This window comes from Epinephelus fuscoguttatus, linkage group LG15, assembly GCF_011397635.1.
Source record: "Epinephelus fuscoguttatus linkage group LG15, E.fuscoguttatus.final_Chr_v1".
Taxonomy (NCBI): Eukaryota; Metazoa; Chordata; class Actinopteri; order Perciformes; family Serranidae; genus Epinephelus; species Epinephelus fuscoguttatus.
Genome location: NC_064766.1, coordinates 19,009,498 through 19,030,659, shown reverse-complemented (window position 1 = coordinate 19,030,659; position 21,162 = coordinate 19,009,498). Strand labels below are relative to the sequence as shown.

The following is a 21,162-nucleotide window of genomic DNA, read 5'->3' as shown; positions in this document are numbered from 1 at the left end:
TAAGTTCAATCTTGCATAAGACCACTTTCAATATAATAGTCCTTTGTTTGCTAATGCCTTCTCTTTTATGGGTGGGTGGTATTCCTATTAATATTACACATTCAGTTGTCCCTTTACGCCTCACTCTGCATTTTGTGGTGTGGTGATGTGCGTGCGAGAACTAGAAGTCCTTGAATCCTTGAAGTAGGGTTCAAGTATCAAGATTATAGTTCTGCCTTAAGATATTTCAGGCATGGCCATGATTGATTTTAAAAACAGGAATCTATTCTTCGTGTACAATTAGTAATGTTAAGTAATCACACAAAGGGAAGTCATTTGTATAGTATAGTAGGCTGAAACACAGATGTCACCACTCTAATTAGCCTTAATAGATCAGGATGTTTTCTTTAACATGTCAAAGGAAAAATACCTGCTTTGACATTACATGTGATGAGCGATTGACTAGAAAAGCAATATGTAGGAATGTTTCAGCTCACACAGAGAGGGGCAGCTGCAACTTCCTGCCTTGTGACTCAGTGTCAGTTTAGTACTTTAAAATCACAGGGGTTCAGTTAGCAAGAACTCCAGTAATGCTCCTTTAAGTGACCCTGTAAAGAAATGCTGGTGAATATGTCTTTTGTTTGACTCTTACATCCATGAGCGCAGCGTTGATGTAATTGGAACTCTCGCCATCGATGGTGATCAGGAAGGGGAGGCAGCGGTCTGGAGGGAGGACGTCCATGCAGCGGTTCTTCTCATGGTTCCTGGGCAGGAGGGCGATGCTGCAGTCCTCCACCCGCAGCGTGGGAGTCACCATATTCAGAGTCTGTCGGGGTTGAAGCAGAATTACACACTGTCATACTGACGCTGGAAGGTAGGCACTTGGGTCTTGAGCGTGCTAATTATCTCCCAATATGGTAATTAACAATGCAATTCTTTAATCAGTTACATTAGCGATAGCTCTTACTCCCCTGATGCGACTGTGATGAAACTTAAGGGGGGCAATGCATCTCATATAACACTGATTGGTCCAAGGAGGGGTGCTACTATTACAGATTAAAGCAAGGTGATATATTTGTCACTGATTGGCTCAGAGGGGGACTGCGCCATTCATCAGGGGACAACATGTTTACGGTTGTTTTGAACTTATCCTGCACTTCAGATTATGCTTTATTAGGTATTTGCATACAGTGCCTTATTTGCTTCATCATGTTAAAGGGGACCTGTTATGCATTTCCATATTTTGTGACTTATATATAATATTAATAAGGACGTTCATATTAAATGTGGACAAAGATTTTAAACAATAAGACAGACATAGGTAGAGAAAATCCATGTGAGCAAAAACCTCAGGCACCAGACCCTTATATTTCCATTTTTTCCTACTCTGGCTACAGTGCGACATCGTAGTGTGACGGATTTCTTTATATGTACATATGCTCTAGGCACACTACTGCAAGTGTTTACATTGAGTAGCATGCACTGCTACATGTAGCTACATGCTATTGTCAGGGAACCATAAGCTTGGTTGCCAATGTTTTAAATTTCTCACTGATTTTGGGTCAGTTGTCATTAAAAGCCTTTATTGGTCATTTTTGGTCAACTGTAGAAAGTGCAGCTGTTCTCTGTTACAGTCATTCCCTGGCTAAATGTACACTGCTAATGTACATTTAGCTAATGTGTCTAGAATACATATAATCTAGGTTGCTGATGTTTATATCTCCCCAATTTCAGATCAGATTCCTGCTGGAACATGTCTGATTGTGTTTAAAAGCTTTTATTGGTGATTTTTTCCCAGTAAAAAGTAGTTAGTCTGCAACAGAGTGCTCCAGGTTTGAGTCCTAAAAGTAGAAAATTAGTTAGCAGTTTAGCACTACTGATTCCTCGTCTCGAAGTCAATGGGTGTTTTGAATGGGGTTTTGGTTAGATGCCTGAAATAAAGTCTGTGTTTAACACAAACTTTAGAGACTTTCACTTTTAATTCTACGACATAAAATACACCAGTAAATACCCCACTTGTGCATTTTGAAGCTTTTATGTGTCTAAAGAAGACGATTGCTTACAAGTGGCTCAATGAGACTACAGAACGTCATCACCGCAAATATGGCTTGACAGCGTTGTTGTGGTGGTCATAGTGAAGTCATGTAACCATAGTGTAGTTTGTTAATAGCAAAGGTGTCAAACACACAGACTGGGGGTCTGAAAAAGCCCGCCAAAGGGTCCAAGTTGGCCCACTGGATGACTTGCACACCTACTAGTGATGCACTTGTGAAGGCTAAGAGGTACCAGGTTTCGGAAGCAAGTTACACAGTGAGTAGCTTTCTTCATGTAAAATGCTGCCTCAGAGGCTTTTCCACCCTGACCAGAATACAGTTCTCATATTTCACTTAAGTTTGGTGTGGTCAGAATCACTACACAGGAGTGGAAATGCACATGTAATTACAATTAGAAGTCGACTGACTGAAAAACTGAGTATTGTAAACTAAAGTATTGTTGAAATTGCATTTGTTCCTCTGAAGACATCTCAGGCTATTTGTCATCTGTTTTGTAAATGGTTTAGCGTTTTTAAAATGTACTTCTTTGAACAAAAAAAAAAGGGAAAGATTTGGAGGTGTTTATTCTTTATAGGATATTATGCAATGGTTGTACTGGTCTGGCCTACCTGCGATCAAATCTGCCTGAATGTGGCCCGTGAATTAAAATGAGTTTGACACCCCTGATTTATAGCCGTTAGCTTTTTTACTTCTGGTGATTGCATTTAGGTTTCAGAAGTCATAAACATGGTCTTCATTTGTCGAGATAGACAGACAGCAAAATAGCTGAACAAAATGTGTAAGTATCATAAATGTTTGTGTAACACTGAGCTAATTTTCTGCAATAATCCAAAATCCAATGGAAAAATCCCACTGGCTTTTTAACAAGGACAGGCAACGCTAACTTCTGCATCGGCCTACAGAAAAACATCACCCCTGTGGCAATCTATGACATGTGCAGAGACACCAAGATACTGAAGACCTGGAAACACTGACCAGTCAAAGCAGACTGTGCTTTATTGGGAGAGGGGCATCAAGAAACAAGTGCAAAACTGAGTCTTCTCAGACAGAGGGTAAACACAGGTGTTTCAGCACAGACATTATTTGGAAAATAATGATGTCTGACCATTAAAGCATGTAAACATGTTCTAGTAGGAACCTTAAATACAAGTGTGAACCTGAACATGTGCATAAAAGGCCCCCTTTAAAATATACTCACCCTAAACTCCTCTTTAATGGGGCTGGAGTTGGTCTGCGGGTCCAGGCGGTTCATGTCGTAGTACACTGAGCGGAGCTGATTGGCAGGAATGGTAGTGTCGCCGCAGAGACATGCCTCCAAGATGGCATCGTGGATGAAGACATACTGCTCCTGCAAAAAACAGCATCCTCATTGCGGATCCATCAGACTTATAAGACTCATGACAATGGACAACATATTATTATATTTTTACCAGCAGCAGCCGCAGAAATGCATGAGCCTGTGTTTCTCTGTATTTTCGCTAGAAGAATTCAATGACCTTTCCACGACCTCACCATAATTATTCTTTACCCCTGAGGCAGTTTCTATGACTAATATTTGTTATTGTCTATGTTCAAAGGTTACATTACATATTTCTGCATTTTTTTTTGTAATAGATGATTTAATTATCTTATAAAATTCAGAACTGTGTGACATTTTAAAAACCTTGAAATATTTAGAGGCCTGGAAGAAGATATTTTCTTAAATTCCATGACCTTTTCAGGTTCATCATGACCCTGTTCAACCTGGGTCGCCTTCGCCGTCCCTTGAGACTTCATTGTCATTATTGTCATGATCAGGGCAATGACAAGGCTGACATCTTAACAACATAAACAGCCCACCACTGTCCTTTGCTCCATGCAGAGCAAAACTGGAAATCGCGACACATTTCCTCCTCCTCACATCAGTCAGTCAAGCAGTCGACATGGTGACACAGCTTGAGGCTTGATGCAAATCTATTCTGAAGTGACATTTTCAGCTGACACTCCCTTGTCACTTCGGACCAAAATCCGCACACGTGCACAGGGGTCACTGATTTACAGATTTACGGAGAAACATGTGTTGCCATTTGTTAAGTCTAGTGCAGGATGTGAACTGCTGACCTGAGAATTTGACTAGCTCGGGCCGGGGTCAGCGGCGACACGGCGCTCAAACCAGCACCGGCAGATTGACAGATCTTATCTGTGCTTATAAACTATAAACAACAACAAGGCTTTTCATTTCCGCGGACAGATTAAACCTCGTTGGAGAGTTAGTGTCTGGCCGCAGGCTCAGGAGCTATGCCAACGAGCCTGAACACCTGCGAGGGAAAACACACACATACACAGTCTTTGAAGGTCACTGAACTTGCGGAGTGAGTCAGGGTGAACAACATTTGGTCTCCAGTTACTCAAATCCCTATTCGGACGTCAATGATGAAACATTTGCCCATTAAGTCCAATGACGCCTGTGATTTAAAGGGAATTACGGTGAAATGATGCATCCAACGAGACTATGGACACCTCCAGATGGCCAGTGTTCAGGAAAGCGCAAAGTCCTTCGGTAGCCCCACACTGGCATAAAGCTGGAGGATGAGCCAGGGATGTTTTCAGCCATCAATATGAGCTAAATGCTCTCACTTACAAGCCTCTAAACCCTTTTATTATAACATGCATTGCCAAGCACTCATGCTTAGCATCCAGGGAAATAGTTAGTGTGCACTCCAATAAATGTTTTTTTTTTTTTTGAGAAGTGATCATAAACATGTAAAGCTGTAAATATAAACACTATTCATTTGACATTTCTGAATCACTGAAGAGCCCTCGCCCTACAGCCGTCACACAGAGGTCAATTTAGACAGGTTAGTTACACAGTGAAATATATTCCTACTGTTTGAAAAATGCGACACTTGAACTGGCACTTGAAAATGACTGACAGCTAGAAATTAAAACTAATTATGCTGCATTTTAAAAGATAATGGGCATCATCAGTCATTGGCAAATGGCTGGAAATCTTTACAGACTGGATCGCTTATGCTGCAGAAATATTGACTAATAAATGTCAGGTATGATGATGAATTTTTCCTGAAATAATACATGTTTTTCATTTAAAAAAAAGCTCCTTTCTTTGCTGCTAATTCGAAGCATTTGTTCTGAAGCGCCAGAGAAGTGTGGCTTATGCTAAGAATTACTCGCAGATACCAGATAATCCACATTTGATGGCAACAGCCTGTCGAGCTGCATCCTCACACTTCCTATCACTCATGAGTCTCTGCGGGCAGACACCGTGGGACCAGATTTACCGTACCTCAGTCTGGACCATGTTGACCCTCCGTGAGCGCAGCTCCCGCACGCAGTTGTAAATGTCCACCACGCCCTCTCTCTCCGCCATGTCCAGCATGATGTCAATGACGATGAAGCAGCCCGTGCGTCCCGCCCCGGCACTGCGGGGAAACAGATTGGAAACCTCAGATGTGCAATAGAAAGCAGAGGATATGAGTTTGACATTCAAAGCACAGCGTAATTAAAATATGGATGCAATGGTTAGGTTTTCCACAGGGTTATTCAGATGGTTGTGATAAGTTTGGCTTTTTTCCTTTTGTTTGCTTTTAATAGCAATATCTGAAAAAATTGGTTCACAAAAACAATTCCTGATATCTGACTGTGAGGATAGTTTTTTTTCATGGCCCAGAATTCAAAGTGTCATATTTGAAAGAGGAATTAACATATTATTCCTCTTATAAAGGAATAGCTGAGCTCATGAGCATTCCCATTCACGTAGTGCTTTTACAGCTGCAGCCTGGTTTGGTCTGGTGTGACCACTACCATATGGTGGCTAATGTAATATACAATTAACATCACTAAAGTTCAAAATTCTATTCTACTTGTGGTACAGCTACTTCTGTATGTTCTGGCATTCACCCTTATCCTGTAGTTACTTGTGGCTGCTATTCAGCACAAGTATCTCACTTTAAGTTATTTGTCTGTAGTTTTTCTGCCTCTGCCTAAATACAGTAAAAGGTGAATGGGATTTTGTCTTGGTGTTAATAACACTGACAAATTATATGAAAAGAAATCAAACATGTCTTTTCAAAAAAGGTGTCCTTGTACTTGGAATAATGTGCATATCTTTGCAGTCAGTATTCTATTTGTAAGACTTTCTAATAAAACTGTTCTCAGGCACGGATCTGCATGCCTTCATACCCTTCAACACCCTGTAAATCCCTGCAAGAGCAAAGGGAGTTTGACCGACAAAATAACACTGACAAATAAATGTCACTTGCATCGGAGAAAATAGTGTTGTTCTTTATATTCTTTAAATCTTTTTACATTCCAGTGTGTCTCCAAAATACTGGCTATAATCTACAGCTGTACACACAACCATTTCCCACAACTCTGAGAACATTTTTTGGAGAGTTTCATCAGCTACCTGGTAGGACAGGAAGCTTGTATACAGAAGAATATCCTGACTGGTCTGACAGTAGAATCAAAAACATAAAACAGAGCGGTCAGCTCCGGTGCGCACCAACCTGCAGTGAACCACCATGGGCCCAGCATTGGTCAGAGTCTTGGACTTGACTCTCCTAATAAACCCCAGCAGGCCTGTGGCGTGATAGGGCACCCCGTGGTCCGGCCAGCCCGTGAAGTGAAACTGTCGGATCTCCCGGATCTCGTGAGCCCCTCTCTGAGGAACAGAGCCATCGTGTTAAACACACAAAGTGCAGCAGAAGACGGCAGGGATGTGGTGAGAAGAAAGAGCATACAGTGTACAGACGATGTGAGAGGTCCTTCTAAAGCAAATACAGAGTGGGATTGAATACAAACACACACTTCATGGGCAAAGTCAAGGAGGGGCTGAGCAAAGTTTCCATTATTTAACAGCAAACAGGATGTTCAAGGCCATTGTAGATGTATTTCTTTACATACTAAAGAACTTCTCAATCAGTTGGTTTAACATATTAAGAGCAGTTTTTCCAGTATGGATTGAATTTAAAGGTCCAGTTTGTAGGATTAAGGATGATATATTGGCAGAATTGGAATATAATATAAGTAAGCTCATGATTTCTTTAGTGTATAATCACATGGAAATAGGAATCATTGTGTTTTTGTCACCTTAGAATGAGCCATTTATATCTATATAAAGAGCAGATCCTCTGCTACAGATATCACCATGTTGCACCACCATGTTCCTACAGTAGCCCAGAGCGGACAAACCAAACACTGGCTCTAGATAAAACCATACATGTTGGCTAATGTAGTTAGCAGCCCCTCCATGATGAACAGCATCAAAAAAACACCATCTTTTTAAATGTGAAACTGCTTTATTCAGTGATTTTACCAGTTTAAACCAGTGGGTCTGTTTAATTTAGAGAGGCAGAGACTTGTGTGGATACTTCTGCTCCTGGTAAAAACCCTCTGAACAATGGTGGAATGAAGACTGGGAGAAACTTCACCTGGTTGAAATCTGCAGTCCTAACCACTTGATAAAACTAAATCTCACTAAATCTTACACACTGCGCCTTAAAGTTTACTTTATAGGTGGACTCATTGTCACACTTCAACAATTATAATGTGGCTGTAACCTCAAGTCCTGTTTGTTCTTCAACGTTAATTAATTAGTATTTAAAGTTAAACAGAAAGAATCTACTGGTCTCTAAGGGCCCCACTGGGAAGACTTTAAATAGATAAAGTGCATGCTTTCACCAGCGAAAGCACGTAAACACACATGAACGTTTTTATGTCGGGGCTTCAGGACACTTGGATCACTACGGACGAGCAGTATGGAGATATTTTGTGGTTTCAATTATGTGTTTTTGGGCGTTTGAATCTGGGACACCGTAAGCCTCCATTAGGTGGAGTTGTGTTGCTACCCCCTCTCCCCTTGGATCTCTGCAAGTGTTGTGAGGACTCTAAAAGTTGACCTGAGCCTCCCTCGGCATATGGGTGAGTAGATAATGGCTGAATTTTCATTTTTGGGTGCGCTATCCCTTTAACAGAGACAGCAAACTAGCTCGCTGACATGTCCAAACATAAGTATGATGCTGAATAAATTAAACTTTGTGGACCTTGAGCAAATGACTAAGGGGAAATCTGACCCCCGTGGCTGGACCAGTTGGGAACCACTGCACTAGATTACTCTGATTACATGGTCTCTCTTTGTTCATGTCTTCTTACAGTTACTTACTGTTCAAAGTTACCACTGTTTGTGCGTAATTTTAATTGATTATATCATCTTTCATAGTATTCTGGTAGTATGCTTTTTTTGTTTGAACAATCCCAGTGAATATTGGTACAATTAATGTGTTACTTTCAGCCTGTTCATGTCAGTGTGATCTGTGGTATGGGGAGTTGGGAGTTGCATGCATTGCTGCCCAATAAAAACTTTGGTAAGCACAAGTCATATTGCTATGGCCTTGGTGAGTGGTTTTCATGACAGATACTTTTGAAACACAACTAAGTCAGTTACAATTAAGTCACAGTAGCAAAGAAACTTTCGAGTGGTGCTTTTGAGCTATGCACAAAACCCATAACGTCTTCAGCCAAAGGTTCAAGTCGAGTGCTGAGCACAAGTGTGAACACTGTTTCAAATTTCTCAGCAGACAATGGAGGTTAAAAAGCGTACCTTCTCTACAGCAAAGGTCCTGATGACGTACTCTGACAGCAGCTCAGTTTCTATCAGCGTCACCTTGATGTCTCTGTAGATCTCAGTGTCATCAGGCCAGTACTTACAGCACTTCACCTGAGAGTGACAAAGGCAAGTGTTTCATAAGCACATGCACACAATACTGTAAGCCAACTGCAACGCTTTTACATCTACACACACACACACACACACACACACACACACACACACACACAGAGCTTTCTTTCACTTCACACACACTCACAAATTATCTGAATCTTTGTGAGTGTGCAGGCCATAAAGATAATTGTCACCCCACATTTGCCACCTTATATTTCAGTGTCAGGAGCATTTCTTTGAAGTCAAAATGAGATTTGCTTCTTATTAGTTTCAACCCCTGGTCAAGGATCTGCTGTAAATGGGAATCTTACGTATCGATGGAGAGCTCATTCTCACATTATTGCTTTTTTCATTCTCACATCGATAATGTGAAAATGAGTCTAAAGGTAGACCGTGCACACCCTGGAACAGAGCGTAATCGACACCGAGGGGGTGTGAGATTTGTCCACCTTAAGTTTTTGACTACCAGTGGAAAGAAATAGGACAAAACATTAAAAAAAACTGTATTACAATTGGATAAGGGAGATATAATGACAATCCAATAATGCTATGAAATAATAAACCCTCAGCTGTTTAAAACAGATTTCCCAATAGAAACCTAAAACACCCCACTGGAAATATTACTTGTATTAGGTATCATAAGAGTGCAAAATTACCCCACCCCCTCCAACCCCCCTTCTTCCCCCCCTGTTCAATTAAACTGTTGATACAGAGGGAGTGCGGCTGGTAATAGAGATTGAGATCATGGAGGTATATCAGAGAATGATAATTTTTGATGAGGGATAAATGCGACATCAGCCACAACTAGATTCAATTTTCATTTCTGGAGTCTATGCGCTGATTAGGAATGAAATGAGATTTTGGTTTGTGGAGTGACACAGACAGAGGGGGACTTTCAGGTCCCTCTCTCTGACACCCCTGATGACTAATCCCCGATGACAATCACAAATCTGCCGTCCGCTTCCAGCCAGATTGAATTAGGCAAAAGCCATTACCTTATTAGATCACTCTGAATCAGGCGCCTGGTTTGGGGGGAATTAGCCTTTGGGCTAAATTATGCCAGCGTACACACAGATGTTCTGTTGCCTGGGTACGCTTATGAGTGTGCGACTTAGTGTGTACCCCACTCATTCACTCTTATGGATAAAGTGTATGGAAAAGAAGCTCACATAGCATCACCTCATCACACACTTCAGCACACCACCTTCCAAAGCAAATACATCAAAGTGCGCTGAGCGCCGCCCCTGTGTGTGAAATCAGCGGGATACAGAGGCTGTGTGTGCCAGGATTTCCCAGAGTTCATCAGCAACTGTGCCGAGCAGATGGCCCACTGTGATATGGCGGAGTGGTTTTATGGGGCCCTCTGTGGAGCCACCGTCACTGTGACCAACTGTGCCTACCGCCCGCCATTGGACAAGGATCATATAACAGACGGTTTGGGGGCCGGGGCCCGCTGAGGACGGCACCGCAGCTAAGCAGGTGTGGAGAAGGTGTGGGGCGGGGCGGGCTGGGCTCAGCTACTGTAGAGGAACGGCCTAATGAGGTACCTAGAGATGGGCCCATGAATCATTATCAGCTCTGCTACATTTAAGCCCCACCAAAAATGCACATCAGCAAAATCAAGGTGTGCCTGTGTTTAAGGGGCTTTCAGTGTGAATGTGTTTAAAATTCTTGGAGAAAATCCCCCGGCAGTCAAAGCATTACACTGTACGTTAAGACCTTCATTTTCTCTTGATTATAACCTAACCAAGAGGAACTACAGTGCGAGTTAAGTGGAACAAATTAGGACTGAAGTAGGGCTCCGGTTTTTTTTTTTCTTTTTTTTCTCCGAGGCAGACCACATGCTATAGTGAACAAAAAAAAAGGCTCTATCATTAGTTTCAACATTATGAACCATCCTCAGCACTCAATAACAGTCCCCTTTTGTCCAATAGGGACAACACTGAAAGATGTTTATGCTTAAAGGAGCCTGGTAGGAGCTGGCGGCTACAGTGGAGTATAATCTCCTGTTATAGAGCCACTCAGATGAAACAGTACTCAGTTGCCTGGATGCCTCTCTGGTAATGAAGGCCATCAATCAGTTTCTTCTCACTTCTCACTGATCAGATAGATGGAAAAAGAGCTGGCGGCACGCGAGACCCCATGCCTCACTAAGCCAGCGCACGCACACACACACACAGAAACATCTGGACGCCGATGTCCAAACACACAAAGGCACTTAAAAAAGATGGCTCCGTTTGCCTTCAGATGCAATCAGGCTGTCAGTCGACTGGGGGCAAGGTAATCTCATTTGAGATCTGCGGTTAACGTGAACATCTAATTAATACCCACCCTGCCCACTTCCACCAGGTTGGTCACCATGACAATAGCTGCCGTGTTCTCCTGCCAGACCATCCTCCAGAAGTCGAAGACCGTCTCCTGCATGGGCCCTTAGAGAGAAAAAGGGAGGAAATTAGTTTTTGGAGTTTATTGTATAATTTTAGAATTAGTCAACTACATGTACGGTCACTTTATTACACGACCAATTCATTCTGGTCCCATTTTATACTGCTCATTGCAACAGAAGCTATTTTCATTTTCTGTCCTCTTTACTAACTTTTTAGTTAGTTAAACTAACTTTTTAACCTGTTGTTGCTGCTGAGTCAGTTTGACATCCTGGATATATCCTTCAAACACAGACTGTAGACCCCTCTGTCTGCCTCTCTCTGGAATCACTCTTTCATTTCCCCAAAAATATGATAATATTTCTTCAGGGAGTGCAGTTAGTTACAGCGTGGGCTCCATGATTACTCGGACAGCTTGTCGGGCCCTCACAAAAAGGCGGGGCTTAGCGAAAGGTCAATTCCAAAACAATATAGCAACCTCTATTCTACTAGAACGACTCTCCACCACAATTTGAAACCTGGCTGCAGGGATTTGCTCCCATTCAGCCATAAAAGCATTAATGAGGTCACCACTGATGGTGGATGATTAAGCCTGGCTCACAGTTGGTGTTTCAGTTCATCCCAGCAGTATTGGATGGGGTTGAGGTCAGGGCTCTGCACAGAGCAGTTAAGTTTCTCCGCAACAAACCACGTCTCTGTGGAGCTTTATTCCATCCTTTCACGTTTGTTTCATTCTCCTGTCTGTGTGAATGATGTGAATCATTTGGATTTGTTTGTACGTTGGTCTATTTTGTACACATGGCATCTACTGCATGTCTGTTCATCCTGGGAGTGGGATCCCTCCTAAGTTGCTCTTTCTAGGGTTTCTTCCAGGGAGGAGTTTTTCCTTATCTAAGGAAGGGTCTAAGGACAGAGGGTGTGTATGCTGTACAGACTATAAAAGCCCCTTGAGGCCAACAGTGATTTGTGGTATTGGGCTACATAAATAAAACTGACTTGATTTTACCGACCCTTGCTTTGTCACAAAAGCCCCTTTTACACTGCCTCTTCAAAGCAGTAATTTCATGCTGTCATTCCACCTACTGTATAAGAGGTACAATCGCAGAATGGTGGGACAGAGTTGTCGCGCCTTTACTGAGGTAGTAGCAGCGCTGATACGACGTCTGTTTAAAGCCTACTACACACTGTGCAATTTTTGGGCTGTCCCAGACAAAAGATGACCAGCGTGGAAGAAATGTGCTGATAACTTTGGTCGTGGCTCTAAAATGGTGGTCTCGTGTCGCACAATGAGAGAGGTTCAAGGATGGTCATTGTCATGGTCTTGTGATCAAAGACAGCCTGGAATGAATTCAGACAGTGTCAGAAGTTTAGGTTGACCGTCTCAATGTGTGACTGCTGTTATCACCTACGTCTACTAACCAACCAATAGAAATGTAGCAGGAAATGATCCACTGGCGCTAAACCCAAACAAACAGATGTATAGCAGCTTGCCATGGAGGCAAAACGCGCTAAAAGAAATGTTTGGGATTCCAACAAAGAGGAAAACCTTGTCAAGTTCTGGCAGCAGAAGCCTTGCCTGGATGATGTGTCCTCCAGCTCTTACCGTGATTGCGTAAAGAAGGATGAAGCATGAAGGAAGTAGCAGCGCAGTTGCTGCTGCCAGGTGAGCAACCTAGCAGCTAGCTAACACAAACAGAGACACACCGCAGAATAGAGTGCCCACAAAACTTTAGGTAAGGTGACCCTCTATGTTGTGCTTCACAGCTGGAGAGGCATCCAGCATCCTTGCGCATGGTATGGGAAGCCATTGCATCGTACGTCATAGCCTGCGATTCAGTAGGCGCTGTCATTGTACAGTCTGCATACATCAAACTTGATGTCATACACAAGTTTATTAGATCCATGTCACACAGTGTAGCTTGCGCCGAACTTCTAAGATTGCTAAAATCTCACAATTGGCAGGACAGGATAATGGGTGGCACGGGTATGACGTGTGGCGACGTGTTATGCGTGTGACTCACGAGCAGGAGATTTAATAAGTAACCTTGTAACAGTTAGCAGCTAACTCAGAGAGGAAGAACAGTGGGTGTAAATGTCAATAATCATTAACTCTTTAACAAGAGATAATGAGGTCTAGGCGCTCCTTACCCTCTGTACAGAGGACGAGATCAGCTGCCATATAACATGTTATAGGCATTGTTATTGATTAGAAAACAGTGTCGATACATATGTTATATGTTACGATAGAGGCATTAGGTTGCCATTATTTAGTTCTGTGTAAAAATACAAAGGTAGCATAAAGGCGGGACGTCATAGTGGACCTATAGCTCCATCTCTGTGTGAAAACGACACAGAAGCAAACTTTCATTTAAAATATCGCAGTATGATGGAGTATTAAGATTTCAATAATCCAGGATGGGATATACACATACTATTCTCATCTTCTGCTCATATTCATGCAACCTCATAGTACCATCAGTCTGTAAAAGTTCTACACAGTGTCAGGCAGAACAGTGAGTGGTAAAATATCAATAATCCCTTCCTATATTCATTATTATTAGTACCCTCTTGTATAATTCAAAGCACTATTTCTCACTTCTTTTAAAAATTGTTTGCATTATTTACTTTATTTATGTATATGCTGAGGTGACATTTTTTTTTATCCCAACCTCACCCCAATAACGCTGCTGCCTCTGTCTTCAGCGGCAGACAGAGAAGCAGATCAACTTACACACAATATACACACAGGGGATTTGGAGGTATTACAGTGCTACAGCAACAATGCAGTTTATGGAGCATTTTCCCTCCATTTTCACTGCTTGGATCGAGCATTGAAAAACATGTCAAACCAGATTTATTTATAGTGCTTCCAACAACGGATTCATAGCAAAGTGCTTACTCCACAGCAGAGGGCTTAAATACAGATGAAAACAAGAGAGTACAAATAAATCACAAATTTAAAGACGAGGCTACAGCCTGTGAGTGTGTCTGTGTGTCTGTGTCTGTGTGTGTGTGTGCTTGTGTGCGTGAAGCTCAAGTAATTACCACTACACCTCATCTGTTCAACACCAACCTTTCGCCCGAACCGGACCCTAATGCATCTGGTGAACATCAAAATAAATGAGCAGCAAGCCATTGACTGCCTCCAATATTTAAAACTTCACTGAGCAATAATTGTGGATTGATAGGATTTTAATTATTATTCTGGTTAATTAAAATTATTAATATTAGTTTTAATCAAGCACCAAGTGGAAAAAAAATTACTTCTGACAAATTAATTAGTGAATGCAAATCTCTGCAGTTGTGCATTCTCCTGTGCTGGCCTAAATTACCTGGAGACATGACAAATTATGCAGACACACAGAGAGAGACACAGGCTAAGACATGGCACAGACACAAACTATTAGGGGGTTTTCTTCCTTGTCATTTATGTGGAAAATAAATTAAATAACCTTTAGGCCCTTGAAAGCTGTTAGAAAACAAGTCACGTAAAACAGCTGAGTTAATTTTGTTGGTTTTTGGCTGACAACATTTGGTCAGTCTCCAAGTTTTGATGTGAAATTCAACACTGAGCTTGTTAAAAGATTTGTCAGCGACAAAAGATTTACATATTTACACTTTTTTTTTTCAAGTATTTTTTGAGCCTTTCTGCTTCTGTGTGGACAGACTTGCACCAGGATCGTTGCAGCATCTTAACTACCAAGTCACTAACCAAAACCTCACTGTGGAATATTATGGACCGCTTTACTACTGGAGCAGGACAACGCATGCCTCAGTGTCTTCACCTGTTCACACACTGACAGAATTACACTGCTTGCATGGCTGAAGAAACATATTTGCGTCTGTTCTTCAAATTAAAGGTGACCCCTTATTTATAATAATATGATATAATGTTACAGTGTCAAAGTATGTCAAAGTAATCCCTGTGAGCAAAAGCTTCCTGTTCTGAATATTTTGTTTATATTATTTACAAGATGGATGTCTTGACAAGGTCAATTGCTCCAGACACGCTACTGCAAGTGTTTTTGGTTGCTGATGTTGTTAATTTCCCAAATTTCGAGTCATATTCCTGCTGGAACATGTCCAGTTGTTAAGATTTGTGTGTAGAAGCTTTTATTGGTGATTTTTCACGATAGAAAGTGCCAGTATTCTCCATTACAGCCATTCCATGGCTGTAATGCTACTGTAGGGATGCTGAGATATGGAAGACCTGAAAACCCTGACCAATCAGAGCAGACTGGGCTTTCTCTGGAAGGGGGCTTAAAGAGACAGGCCCTTAAACAGAATGTCTCAGACAGAGAGTGAATACAGGTAGTAGTAGGAGTAGGAGGAGAATCAAGTGGTGGTTTTTTTGAACATTCAAAACAGTGTTTAAACATGTAGTAGAAACCCATTATACAGGTATGAACCTGAAAATGAGTATAATAGGTCCTCTTAAAGGTTTTAGGGGTGTCTGGTAGCAGAGTGGTTAAAACACATGCAGGCTGGGGAACAGTGCTGGGCAGTAGCACGTTACTAGTAACTACTAATGCGTTACAGTAATATTACTTTTTCCAGTAATGAACATTAGCCCTTTATTGTCATTGTACCAGTACAATGATATTTTAAAAACTACCACTGTACACAGTGCAAGTTAAGCTGAAAAAATATCTTAATCACATCACCGATTAATATGAATGGCATGCAGGGTGGTGCAGTGGTTAGCATTGTTGCCTCACAGCAAGAGCGTTCCTGGTTCCAACCCAGGGTAGGGGGCTCAAACCCCAGGGTGGGGGACCCCTTCTGTGTGGAGTCTGCATGTTCCCCACTGTGTCAGTGTGGGTTTTCTGCAGGTTCTCCGGCTTCCTCCCGCATTCCAAAGACGGTTAAGGTTAAGTGGTGACTCTAACTTGCCCGTGGGTGTAATTTTGAGCATGAATGGTTGTCTGTCTCTATGTGTCAGCCCTGTGATAGTCTGGTGACCTGTCCAGGGTGTACCCCGCCTCTCGCCCAGTGTCAGCTGGGATAGGCTCCAGCCCCCCCGCAACCCCTAACAGGATAAGTAGTAACAGAAAATGAATGATAATAAGAGGCAGATGTTGTTATTGCACTTAATATATGTAATGTCACCGGCAAGTAGTGTAACTAATTACTTACACATTTTCAGTAATAATATTACAACTACCCTCAAAAAACAAATTATGTTACTTTTCTTATCACCCCACTACTGACTTGAAATACAACAATTAAATCATTGGATTCATTTTCAAAAGGGTTGCACTGCGCACGCACATCACAAAGCAGCAAGCTAGTGTGGAAGATGAAAACACATAGCTTTAGCAGCTGGACATATTCTCATTATTTTAATTTGTCAGAGGGAAAGAAGATAAGAATACTTGTGCTGCAGGTAACGATACTAAAACTCTTTCCACCGCAAAAAACACACCCTCGAACATCCGGTCTGAAACACCTCGGTTACTATGACCGACAGCAACATGAAGCTCCAGGAAATACACCCCACCAAAAGCGATCCCTCCTCGGCTGCAGAGGTTAAATGTAGCCCTGCACTGGCTAAACAACCAAAACTGGATTTTAATTGTGGACAGCTGAAAGCTATGAAGAACCAACAAAACTTGTGGCTGGGTATGCGGTGGATGAAATGCTGCTCTTTGAGTGACTCTCTGTCTTTCAGAAAGATCTTTTGGAAAATACCAGACACTAGGTAAACTAAATAAATAAATGAATAAATAGATAAAAATAACCTTTCCAAGCTGTCTTAGTTACACTTATCGGTGATCACCCTGACATTCACATAGAGGCACACATGAGAAGCCTACGTTTTGAGGAGATACACAATTACCAATTTTGTGGGGTGTAACAGAAAAGCAATATAATGAGTAGTGAAATTAATTACTGTTGGCAGGGAGGAATAAGTAAAGTACAGTACTGTTATTACTTTTGAAAAGAGTAACGAGTAATGAGTCATATATTACTTTTTAAGAGTAACGAGTAACGAGCCCAACACTACTGGGGACTTTGGTTGCTTGTCTTCCCCGCTTCATTTCCTGTCTGTATCTGTAACAGCTCAAACTATCAAATTACAAAAAAAATGCCTCCAAAAATGAATAAAAGTTTTATTGCATATAAACTGCATGCTTAAAAACTAACAGGAGAAGCTATTAGACACCAGTTGCAGCAGCTCCAGCATCATTTTCCATTATTGTAGTGTTTGTGTTCCTTATTGGCTTACATCTTCTTCTGCAACAACCTAATTTCCCTCAGGGCATCAGCAAAGTGCCATCACCATTTTAATCACTTGATTGATCAAGCCATGTTTGATTTGCTTTCCGTGGTGCCTAAACAGTTCCTGACTGCCTACCCTCCAACTGTACTCAAGCACAGCTTCGTGTGGCATAGTTTAAATCACTTCAATTTTTGCTGAAAAAAGATAAATGATTCAAAATGAACCATCGTCTCCATGATCATGCCTCTGCTGCCAGCCTGTTCATGTGTGTCTTTTTGGAAAACAAGAACATTTTGCGGAGTATAATAGTCGTATTTTTTGAAAAATCGAGAATTGAACTTCTGCTGACTTATTTCCATCCCAATTGGATTTCTAGAAATTTGGAACAAAGCTCCTCAGTTGCTTCCATTTTTTTTCCCACATTTCCTCTGCTATGCATGAGATGGTTGGTCTCAATTGTAACTGTAGGACCTCAATCTCCAATTCCAGTCACTTCCAGTCTCTCCAATAACTACCCAACCTGATTGAACCACCCACTCTTCTACCTCCTACACTCGTCCCCGAGGGAGGATACACACTGCTGAGAAGTTTCGGAGAGGGAGACTGAGAAGCAGGACAGCTGGTGTGTAGGACTTCAGTAACACAATAACACTTGGCATTATATGGTAAATCATCCGATGGGAGGCTCCTGCCAAGCTTCAGCAAGCCAATTTATGTTTCCATATACATGAAGAGACGAAGGATAGGTGAGGAAAGGATGCTGAACTTGATGACGGTCATAAGGAAGTGGGTACGACTCTTAATGAATAGGTGTATACGAACAAACAGATCTCACACACAACAATCTGACAGCTTTCGCGTCAAAGTGGTGGAAAGATTCGAGAATTTCGATGACAGAAGAAAAAAAAGTTTCCAAGGCTCATTGTGTTTCCACCAGGCATCACTGAAAAATAGCTTGATTTTAAATCAGTTTCCAAAAGTTGTAGTATTTTCTGCGGCAAGTGATCAGTCACTGTGGTTAACAAGTACCGAAAACCACACTGGTTGCTGGTTCCACACTGACAATCAACCTCTTGTGATCATATGAATAATGACTGCTGTCTGTCAGGGGTTTTTTTGGGTGGAGTTTTTCGTTATTTGCTCTGAGGGTCCAAGGACAGAGGGACGTCTTATGTTGTAAAGCCCTCTGAGGCAAATTGTAAATTGTGATATTGGAGTGTTTAATTGAATTGAATCGAACTGTACTGCACTGAGTGCTGCACGGTGGTGTGGTGGTTAGCACCGTCGCCTCACAGCAAGAGGGTTCCTAGTTTGATCCCAGGAGGGAGCCCTTCTGTGCGCAGTTTGCATGTTCTCCCCGTGTTGGCGTGGGTTTTCTCCGGGTACTCCGGCTTCCTCCCACAGTCCAAAGACATACAGGTTAATTGTTGACTCTAAATTACCCCTAGGTGTGAATGTGAGTGTGAATGGTTGTCTGTCTCTATGTGTCAGCCCTGTGATAGTCTGGTGACCTGTCCAGGGTGTACCCTACCTCTCGTCCAGTGTCAGCTGGGATAGGCTCCAGTCTAGAGTGTAGATTCTCTGCCCAAGCCTGACCCGGACCCGTAATTTCCCGCCACTATCCTCGGGCTCGGACGGGTTGGGCTCCTCATAATAGACATAGGCTATGGAACCAACTACTTATCACACCTGGAGGGGGGCCCCCTTGACGGCACCACTGGCCGCGCACATGTGAAGTTGTTGACAGTGACAACGTGTGTGTCGGCTTCGTCTAGTGTACCAAGTGCAGTACGATGCTGGTATATGACAGAAAAAAGAGGGGGACCTCGACACTTAAGAGGCACATGACAAGGCTTGCCATGGAAAGAAAGACGAGAGTCAGCCTTCAGTGTCCAAGTTCGTATCCTTAAAAAAATGTCGTGTTTAAACCGGGCTCGGGCTCATAATTACAGTTAAAGGGACGGGGACAGAACATACATCTACTCCAGCCCCCCGTGACCCTCAAGAGGATAAGCAGTTATGAAAATGGATGGATGGATGTATTGCATTGAAATGAATCAAACTAAACGAGATGGAGCTGTACTGAATTGAACTGAATTGAATTGAACTGAATTGAATTCCACGTCAAAGGTAGCTTCATCATCATCACTAGAGCACATTTAGGAATTTATATGCATATACAGGTTGCAGCCTCAGATCCTCGGGCAGGGCTCTGTTGGCTGTTCCTCAGTCCCAACTCAAAACTGAAGGTGACCGGGCTTTTGCAGTCAAGTCCCCTCAGCTGTGGAGCTCCCTGCCTGAGGATCTGAGGCTCGCTGAATCAGTCAGTCACTTTGTAATTTCTTAAAACTGCCTCATTTTATTTGATAGAACTCTGCATTGTTTTAAATTCCGGATCAATCATGTGTTTGCACTAGCACTTTGTATCTTTGTTTTGAAATGTGCTTTACTTTTCCGTTACACTCCACAAAATTGGTGATCATGTATCTCCCCTAACTGTAGGCTTCTCATGTGCGCCTCTGTGTGATTGTCAGGGTAATTGCTGATAAGTGAAGATAAGATGAAACAGCTTGCAAATTTTTTTTCCCCCACCTCGCTCTTAAAGGTTTTAGCCAAAGGTTAGGAGAGAAATTGGTTTGAGAGCTCACTTGAGGAACTACAAGGTGGGAGCAGTGTTTCTAGTACGGCGTGTGCGGCGCCTAGTTGGAGAAGTTTGGAAGAGGCACTTCACAGAGGAAGAACACCAGCAGAAGCCTCACTTCCAGCTGTCAGAGAGCTAATACTGCTGCAGCCGACGCTGTGTTTTGGGACTATAGGCCTGTTCCTCCTCAGAAGCGAGGAGTGTGACAGCTGTAGAAATCCCCCAGCCAGGTACGCCGCAAAACTCCTGTTAGAACGTGCGCGCATAGACACTCGCAGACAAACACGCGTGCTGCGTTCCCCTCTTGCCCATTAATATTACATGCGGCAGACTTTGGCATAATGTACACTCACTTATCATTGATTTGCTCTCTCTCTCTTTCTATCTCCCACCCCCGCACCCCCCGTTGGGCTTTGAGATGTTAACCTGTAAATAATAAAACTTTTGCGCTGCTGGTGACATTTGGTGCTCGTGAAGGAGGGGAGGGGAGAGCAGAGACGACCAGAGGGGGGAAAGCTTGATGAAATTGAACCCTTTCCCGCGTCATGAATATTTTCCACATCACCATGAGGATGCAGGGACTTATCAGAGCTGTTTGCACCCCGGCTTCGGTGTAATTCAGTTTCCACCAGGAGGAAGCTCATGTCTGATCGGTATTTAAACGATCCGCAGGACATAAAAATGGACAGAGACGAGGTGGCGGCGAACTGGGAGGGCTGAGCCGCATGCACGCGCTCAATCTGCTAAGTAGGTGAGCTGCAGTTGGCGTTACTGAGAGTCAGTTGTTGTATTGCTGCGGCAAACAAAAAAAAAAAAAAAAGCCCCTGGATGAGAGAATGACCTACATAATGAGGAGCAGAGCTCGGGTGATGAGGCTTTTATGGAGTGACAGCTGTTCTACCTGCCGTTGTCACCTTGACAGAGCAAAGGGACTCATCAATAAAGCCCAAACTAATGAGTGTCATTGTAGTTTATAGCATAAGAGAACGGGGACAACCTTATCCCACACGTCTGCCATATTAAGCACATCCTCAACCACCCCCACAACCAATTTATGACAAAGATTTTTTAGCTTATCCAGCACTATTGCGGGTATCATCATTTTCTGAGCCACCGCTGGTCCCAGTGGACCCGAGTGGAAGTGTCACTCACTGAAAAACTTT

The 21,162-nt window shown here is 42.6% G+C and overlaps 1 protein-coding gene across 7 annotated transcripts in view; it reads right to left on the bottom strand.

Moving 5' to 3' along the window:
- LOC125902498 (receptor-type tyrosine-protein phosphatase mu-like) overlaps window positions 1-21,162 on the bottom strand; it is a 225,238-nt gene that overhangs the window by 11,103 nt on the left and 192,973 nt on the right. For 6 of the 7 annotated variants that reach the window (XM_049598881.1, XM_049598884.1, XM_049598885.1 and 3 more), the window contains 6 exons: window positions 11,083-11,180; window positions 8,632-8,748; window positions 6,539-6,693; window positions 5,317-5,452; window positions 3,232-3,381; window positions 632-805 (listed from right to left, as the gene is read on the bottom strand). In XM_049598881.1, the coding sequence (XP_049454838.1) occupies window positions 632-805; window positions 3,232-3,381; window positions 5,317-5,452; window positions 6,539-6,693; window positions 8,632-8,748; window positions 11,083-11,180 (830 nt within the window). The remainder of the gene's footprint in view (window positions 1-631; window positions 806-3,231; window positions 3,382-5,316; window positions 5,453-6,538; window positions 6,694-8,631; window positions 8,749-11,082; window positions 11,181-21,162) is intronic. The other variant, XM_049598883.1, reaches the window with a different exon arrangement.